We start from the raw sequence: 8,875 nt of genomic DNA, 5'->3' as shown, positions 1-8,875 counted from the left end.
CTACGTCCACCAGAAATGCAAGGAGAATTCTTATTAACCAATATCCAATTACACAGTACATCATGTATGGGCTGCACACAACCATTTATATAAACATATCAAATATGAAATGAAGAGTCTTCTGGGGAAGACAAACAGCCATGTGACTGTTGGGCTTCATATACCCAACAACATTGACATTGACAAATTGTTGCATCATTAATGACATTATATTCATCCAGATCTTACATTCATCTCCATAAACATAGACTAAAAATAAATGAAGTGCCTCCTCAATTGCACGAGTTCAATTATATTATTAAATGCCTCTAACAGGCTGGGCAATGCGAACCAAACTTTCTACGATGCCATTAATCCTATCATAAGATCTGGTGTATAGGCTTCATTTGGAGTTGCCCTAGATTTTGGAGATAACAAACAAAATTGCTTTCACGGCCTCATGAATACACAAAACCCATTCTTATAATTATTTATCTTCAATTGAAAAAAGTGTATGGCATACATCAATTGTATTTAATGATGGCAAGAATGCACGATCTTGTGTGTTGCAAGAGCAACTGACCTCTATAGCTGTTATGTATCATTCTGGGCTACCATTATGTACTCCTACTTTGTATAACTTAATCGTCCTTTTTATTGGACAAGAACATTGTGAATTGTTTTAAACATAACTCGTCAAAGATTTTCACAACTAATATAACGAATACAACTGACATAATTTTAATTGCTAACAGGACTCAATTGTTAAAATCAGTTTATTACAACCAGCATAGCTAACATAGCACACATCGAATACTTATTTTAGGACCAGCATAGCTAACATGTAAAACTTATTTTAGAACCAGCATAATTAACTTAAGACTAACAACTAAAACTTAATTTTTAACATCAAAGTGCGTCTTCCTGATTGTTTTCAATACACCTGCCACCTCTCTAGCTGTGGGTCTTTCACTAGGGGACTCCTTCGAACATTCTAACCCAATAAATAGGAGAGGAATGAGGCATTGATTTATTTCATTCTCTCCTATATCCTTCATCATTCTGATGCCAACAATCTCCTCCAATTTGTTATCAAAATGCATGCTTACCCACTTGTGGAGGTTCAATCCTCCCACAAACATCTCATTAGTTGGACTCTTTCTGGTTACCATCTCCAAGAGCATAATACCATAACTGTAAATATCACCCCTCGTGGATACCTTCCCACCAATTCCATACTCTGCAGTATAAAAGCAAAATAAAAAAATCTGGTTAGATTGTGTATAGAATCCTAGCCGTTAGGCAATGGACAGAGGATAGACAAAGAGGAGTATAATTGCATAGCCAAAAGCAATACCTGGTGCAATGTAGCCCATGGATCCTTTCAGAGATAGAGTGGAATCACTTCCCGACTCACTGGTACTGGTGTCTACACCGCAAACTATTCGGGAAATGCCAAAATCTGCTACATGTGCTGTCATTTCCTCGTCCATAAGAATGTTGCTCGGTTTTATATCACAATGTACAATTTGTAGAAAACAGTCATGGTGGAGATACTCTAATCCATGGATAACATCGATTGCTATGTTCAATATCTCAATGAAGGTCAGTGATTTAATATTAGAATGCAAAAGTGTCTCCAGATTTCCTTTAGACATGAACTCTAGAACCAATATTTTGTATGTAAATTCCGAACAGAAGGATATGATTTTTACCAAATTCCTGTGCCTGACTTCTGCCAACACTTTGCATTCCCTGCAGAAGCTCTTGATGGCTTCCCCATTTTGCAAATTTAAAAGCTTGAAAGCGGCCACTCTACCATCAGCCATAATGCCCTTGTACACTGAGCCAAAGCTACCACTCCCTATCAGGTTTTTCTCGTTAAATCCATCTGTGGCTTTAACAATTTCTTGATAGGAAACCCCCCTGTCATCCACAAGTTTCAGAGGCAAGATTTCACTATGAACATCACATTTGTTCTTGCGCCTCTTGTAAATTAGTCCCAAGGTCAATAAACAAAAGAATAGGAAAATAACGGTTCCTGCCACTGGTGCTAATATTCTAATTCTGTTGTTGTGGTCTTGAGGCTGAGTATGGCGAACAGGGCATGGACGTAATTGCACCCATTCCCCACACAAAAACATATTCCCCATAAATGAATCACCTGTCAAATTTTTAAAGATGCCTTCTTTTGGGATCTCTCCGCTGAAGTTATTGAAAGAGAAATTCAACATTTGAAGCATATTCAGCGACTTTAGAGTGACAGGGATCAAACCTGAAAGTTTGTTGGAAGACAGATCCATACTGACAAGACTTTTTAACTCACTGATAGAATCTGGTATTGGGCCTTCAAATTCATTTGATGAAAGCTTCAGATATTCAAGTTCTTCACAGCTTCCCAGAGTGGCTGGAATTTTACCTTTTAACCTGTTAGCTGAAACATCAATAGCTTGAACATGAATCATCTTTTCGATTTCCAGAGGCAGAGATCCCTGAAATGAGTTTCTGGACAAATTGAAATAGAACTGTAAATTAGCAAGACTGGCCACTTCATCGGGGATACGTCCTGTGAACTGATTGTTGCAGAGGTCTAGCAATTGCAAATTGTAACATTTTCCCAAACTTGCAGGGACGTTCCCGGAGAATCGGTTGTGGTTAAGCACAAGATGTGTTAACTGTTGAAGGCGACCAATTGTAACAGGGATTCCTCCAGAAAGCATATTATGGCTCAGTGATAGCTCTCCAAGGCTTTTCATTTCTCCAATCTCAGTGGGTATGTTTCCTTCTAGGTTGTTGTTGTCCAACAAAAGTCTTTGCAACTTATGAAGGCTTCTAAGAGAAGATGGGATGCTGCCTGTAAGGAGATTGGAAGACAAATAAAGATCTCCCAAATTGGTTATGTTGGCAATAAATGAAGGTATACTTCCTGTTATCTTATTACCATCTAGTACCAAAAGAGAGAGATTTGTGGGGAGCTGCTCTGGCAAGTATCCAGTCAAATGATTTTGATCAATCCATATTTTATTGAGGCTAGTGCAATTATGGAGGGCCTTAAGAATGGGGATGGTGAGAGTGCTCCCGCTGACTAGTTGATTAGATGAAAGGCTCAAGAATCGCAGATGTGAAAGCCTGCTCAGCACTAATGGTACTTCTCCACTGAGATGATTGAGCTCCAAATCCAGGTCAATCAGTTGTGTACAGTTGGCAATTGTGGGTGGGATGGTGCCTTTCAGTTGATTGTCCCATAGATATAGAACTCTAAGGCGAGAGAGCTTGCCCAATTCAGGTGGGATAGTACTAGTCAAGTTGTTGCTATAAAGACCCAGTTCTACTAATCCTGAATTGTTTGAGATTGACGAGGGAATAGGGCCTGTTAAACGAGGATTCTCAAACAACAGAAAAGAGATCAAGCTGGATAGCTTTCCTAATTCAGGTGGAATGTGACCTTCAAGGCCGGTATCTGCTATATAAAATGATTCTAGGTAAGAGAGATTTCCTAAGGAGGAAGGGATTTTACCAGAAATATTGTTGGAGCCGAGCGAAAGGTCTTGGAGATTTGTAAGCATACTTAGCTCTGGAGGAATTGTTCCAGTAAACTGGTTGTCAGGGAGTAACAATTCTTGTAACTCCTTGCAGGAAGTCAAATTCTTTGGAATGGAGCCCTCCAATAGATTGGTGTAAAGATAAAGAACCTTTAGGCGTTGAAGTCTGCCTGTTTCCTCCGGAATTCGGCCTACAAAACTGTTGTTATGTAGATCAAGTTGTGTGAGGAATGAGAGATTACCAATTGAAGGAGAGATGGAACCCCCTAATTCCATATCTCCCAGCTCAAGCAATTGTACCCTGTTGCCTGTTGAATCACAAGTAACTCCAGTCCAATTGCAGAAGTGAATAGTAGGGCCCCAATTGGCCAAGGAATTCAGAGGATCTAGAGTGATAAACTTCTTGAACTCTATAAGACTTTGCTCATCAGTAATTTTGCAGGTACAAGGCAATAGAAAAAGAAACAGAGTAAAACACGTTCCAAACAGAGGATGCATCTTGTTGAACTGAGTGCTATTGATCAAGGATGTAAAGCCAGAGCTCAAGAAGATCTGAGTAAATTCTCTTCTCTTATAACCTCCATGTTGTTGATTTCAACAAAACTTCAACGCATTTTCGACGTGCAGTTTGGGGTCACAAAATTTCAGCTTGTAGGTTTCCATGCTTGTCCACATGACCTTTCCACAGTCCATAATCGGCTCAACAAAACTAAATATTACTTTACTAAAAGGAGGCGTCGATAGTACTTCCAATAATATATTTGAAGATGTAATAATTCTAAAAACTTTAAAATATTTTTTTAGTAATAATTATTATTTATAATATAAATGAATTGATTTTGAAATGTAAAAAAATGAATACACATGAATGGAAAATAGAATTTTAAATTGTGCTAAATATTTTACAAACTATGTAAATGATTAACTTTAGAAATTGATTACATTGAATATATTTGTTGTTGATTGCTGAGATTTCTTCTTTACAACTATCACAATTCAGTAAATAGACAACATTTTATATTATCAATTTCAACAGTATTGAACAAATTCTTCACTATAATCTAGAATAAGTCTATTGACAGAAAATCCTTTTGGTCCTTTGTTTTGTTGTTGACACAGTCTTTTTTCTGCCGATGCTTACCTTTTTTCCTTCTGGCGTTATCACAATTCAGTAAATAGACAACATTTTATATTATCAATTTCAACAGTATTGAACAAATTCTTCATTATAATCCACAATAAGTCTATTGACAAAAAATCCTTTTGGTCCTCTGTTTTGTTGTCGACAGAGTCTTTTTTCTGCCGATGCTTACCTTTTTTCCTTCTGGCGTTGGTGCTAGTGGGAGTGTGAGGTGGTGCTTGGCGTACTTTGGCGGTGGGGGAAGGTCTCCATGCTTTCTATGATGGGTGTTGTGCCTGTCTATTCTCTGTTCCTTGGGGTTGAGGCTTTTGTTGATGCCTCTATTTCTTCCCCTTGGGGTGTGGTGGTGGTTCCTCTTATCTGGGACTCTGGCGATATATATTAAGGTTTTTCTTTGGGATGTCTTGTGCCTCGGGTTTTGGATGTGGCTCTTCTGAAGTGGGTTTTATGCCCTGTTGTGGGTCTTTCTCTCTCTGTCCCCTTGGTCTAGCTTTTGGCTCTCATATCTCACCCTACTGGGTTGTTTCCTTCTAGTCTTATTGAGGTGGCCACATCTTTTATTGAGGTTGAGATGGTGGGGTTTTGTAACAATCATTATCCTATTGAGGTGGATTTGATGGCTGTGATGTCTATTCGCAGGAGTAAGGGGAAGACTGTGGATTACCCTGGTTGTTGGTGGTCTGTTTCTGGGCTTGACCATTGAATGCCTTCGGGGTGTATTGCTGGTCTGTTGTTGGTTGTCTTGGAGGCTCATTTTCTGGTTCCTGAATCCTTGATTTCAAGTTCTTTTTTGTCTTTCCATATTCAGGTGGGGATTTTAGGGATGCTTGCTAGCTTGGATGTTGTTATGCTTTGGCCTCCATTTCAGCTTAATGTGGTTAAGGGAGCCACTTCAAAACCCTTTTTTGTGGTTCTGGGAGCCTTTTCAAAACCTAGGGATGAGGTTAGGGAAGCCTTCCAAAATCCGGATGTTTCTACAGGTTGTGGGAGCCCTACAAAACCCACTTTTATGGTTGAGGGAGCCTAGAAAAAGCCCATTTGTTGTTTTCTCTTCAGGGATAGGTTGGATGCTCGTAATTTTCAAGGGTCAAGTCTAGCCAGTCTTTGTTTTTGGTTAGGATATGGTTTTGTTGAAGATCTGTTGATGATTTTTCTTCAGGTTAAGGGTACTTGGGAAAACCCTGCTTGTTGGTTGAGGGTGCCAGACAAACCCTTGTTTTCTATCTTCATGATCTACTAGGTGTTTTAGATCCGTTGGATCTGTCAACTTGGTAATCTTGTTGACTTTGTTTTAGTATTGGTTGTTGGATGTCTTTGATCTATTTGCTTGCAACATCCTATTGTTGGGACTGGATCCCTGTGTTATCCGAAGGTTTCAAGTCCCTTCAAACATGTTGTATTGGGTTTTTGGTCCCCTCAAAACTTGTTTATCATAATCAAAAACATATTCAAGAATATGGTCATCCATAACGATGGTAATCGGTGTCACAATGAGGCCTCAGTTGAGCACGAAGATTCAAATTCCTTGGGTGAAGCATTCACCTATGGAATGGCTAGAGGGCAGTCCTTAATCTTGTGTTATGAAGACTATTACCAAAAAAAATATTAGGCAAATTTAGATAGAGCACTTGTTGGAAGTGACAAAGACCTCCTATATGAATATCAATTGTCTCTTTGAGGTCACAATAGAAATCCAATTTTAGATAGACCCTCTTTTGAGGGGGAGCATGATAAAACTAGTCAGGCTCAACACATACAACCTTGTTGATAGACTGGGCAATGGGAAACTGGGAATACCAAGAAATTCTATCTAGATCGGGACCTTGAGCTTATTGTCATTAGTCAATAAGAAACCAAAAAATTATATCCCACCTTCATTTGTTTTTTTACACAATAGAATTGATTTACTTAAATCAGTCAATATGAGATAATAATGAAAGTATAATCACATAAATGAAACAGATCATAAAATCACATAAATAAAATACATCTATTTCATTTTTCGCTACAACAAGATGTATTGATTTAAATGAGTGAACATGAAATAATAATAATTACTATCACATAATGAAAAAACATCCATTTCAATTTTCAATGACATTTAAACTGTCTAGCTTAAACCAATCAATATAGAAATAAATAAAGTGAACTAAACAAAGTACTTCCATTTCATTTTTCTAGTGAGTATGAGATAAAAATGAAATTACTTCTATTTTATTTTCCTATGATAACATAATGGATTACATTATAAGTCTGAAAAGTCAAGTAAACAAAATATATTTGTTTCATTTTATTTTCTATGGCAATAAAACTGACAAATGTAAACCACTAAATACAAGATAGAATTTAAAATCAATGAAACAAATTTTTTTCATGTACTTTTTCCACATCAACAAGGTTGACTAGCTTAAAACAATAGAATTGATTGACATAAACTATTGATTCGCATAACCAGTCAATATGAGATGGTCTTTAGTATCGAAGGGGCTGAAATTGTCAAATGGAATACAATTTATTCAATGCTATTATATAATTTTTACATGTCAACAAGACTACCTAGCTTGGAATAATAGAATTGGTTCACATAACCAGTCAATGTGAGATGGTCTTTCGTATGAAAGGGGCTGAAACTATCAAATGAAATACAATTTATTCAATGTTGTTATATAATTTTTCCATGTCAACAAGACCGACTATCTTCAAACAATAGAATTAATTGGTCCATAACTATTCAATATGAGATGGTCTTTCGTATCAAAGGGGCTGAAACTGTCAAATGAAATATAATTTATTCAATGTTGTTATATAATTTTTCCACATCAACAAGACTGCCTACCTTGAAACAATAGAATTGATTGACATAACCAGTCAATATGAAATGGTCTTTCATATTGGAGGGGTTGAAACTATCAAATGAAATATAATTTATTCAATCCTGTTATATAATTTTTCCATGTCAACAAGAGTGACTACCATAAAACAATAAAATTGATTGACACAACCAGTCAATATGAAATGGTCTTTCGTATCAAAGGGGTTGAAACTGTCAAATGAAATATAATTTATTCAATGCTATTCTATCATTTCAACTGGTCATTGGCAACAAAGAAAAATGCATTGGAACCTCACCCACTTATGCCCAAATCATACGCTAACATAATACCAACTAGTGACCTTCAACTTGCCATGCCCGCAACTATTGTTAGTGTCAGTTTTGCATGCAGTTTCCATGATTCTCTCTCTCTCCATGAATTATGGAGCATTTGCATGATCCTCTCCATTCTCTCTGAGAAAAGTGGATCTATCCTTCATTCCATGCAAACTGCAGATGAATAAGTCTAACTAAGCCTCTTTCACTGCTAATTTCATATTTTGTGTGGTGGTTCACTTTGTATAAATTTGCATTTGCATAATGTAATTTGACACAATGAATTAATATGATTTCATTCTTGCAGTTCTATTTTTTCTTCTCTATTTTCTGGAAGTTTTGTTTCTTACTTCCTAGCTAAGTCTGTATTCTACTATGCAGAAACTTTTTACATGGTATCAAACCTTGAGAGATAGGAGGAAGGACAAATTATTTGTAGGCAGATTTCTGAAGAATGGGAACTGACATAAACCTCTGTTCATGGGCCTTGCCTTCATCTTCTCCTTCTCCTTTGTGACACATTGTTTCAATGGACCCGTCTTTCTACTAGTAGTACTAATGCTTCTTGGTTTTGTTTCAAGTTTGATCAATTCACTATTGGCACCTATATTTTTTACTAGTAGCTTCTTCTTGCCTAGTTAAGTAGTGTTGTTTGGGTCACTCATGCAGACTGATGTGCCACGTGCAACTTCTAATGTAAGATGTTTTGCCTTTGTTTGCCATCTGATTATTATTCAAGTAGTGTCATTGAGGGCACTCATTAAGATTCTTTATCTTGATCATCATCTTGGCTTGTGAGGAGGTTCTTCATTCAGCGCTATGGCGGTCATCATTCGATAGTTGTTTACACTGTTCTTGTATCTCAAAAGATTTTCTTCTTCATTTCATAAGTTGCATCTCTTGTAATTTTGAGTGTGGGTTTTGTTCCCAATGGGTTTTCCCTCTTTCCTCTTTCCATATCTCTCCTTAGTTAGACTTAAGGAGGGGTGTTAGTGTCAGTTTTGCATGCAGTTTGCATGATCCTCTCTCTCTCCATGAATCATAGACCGCTTGCATGATCCTATC

At 37.2% G+C, this 8,875-nt stretch overlaps 1 protein-coding gene across 1 annotated transcript; it reads right to left on the bottom strand.

Annotated features, from left to right (window-relative positions):
• Nucleotides 1-457: 457 nt before the first annotated feature.
• On the bottom strand, nt 458-4,183 carry LOC131036906 (putative receptor-like protein kinase At3g47110). The gene is made up of 2 exons (XM_057968917.2): nt 1,337-4,183; nt 458-1,219 (listed from the first exon to the last, which is right to left on the bottom strand). The coding sequence occupies exons 1-2, from the start codon at nt 4,017-4,019 to the stop codon at nt 876-878; spliced, it is 3,027 nt and encodes a 1,008-aa protein (XP_057824900.2). The 5' UTR covers nt 4,020-4,183; the 3' UTR covers nt 458-875.
• Between the last annotated feature and the right edge of the window lie 4,692 nt (nt 4,184-8,875).

The sequence above is a fragment of the Cryptomeria japonica genome, chromosome 11, assembly GCF_030272615.1.
Source record: "Cryptomeria japonica chromosome 11, Sugi_1.0, whole genome shotgun sequence".
Taxonomy (NCBI): Eukaryota; Viridiplantae; Streptophyta; class Pinopsida; order Cupressales; family Cupressaceae; genus Cryptomeria; species Cryptomeria japonica.
Note: the sequence above shows the minus strand (reverse complement) of the source record. Positions and strands in the feature narration are given on the sequence as shown.

Coding starts and splice junctions, on each gene's coding strand:
- LOC131036906 (XM_057968917.2), bottom strand. CDS start 4,019: ATGCATCCTCTGTTTGGAACGTGTTTTACTCTGTTTCTTTTTCTATTG. Junction 1,220..1,336: donor CATGGGCTACATTGCACCAG/GTATTGCTTTTG, acceptor TTTATACTGCAG/AGTATGGAATTGGTGGGAAG.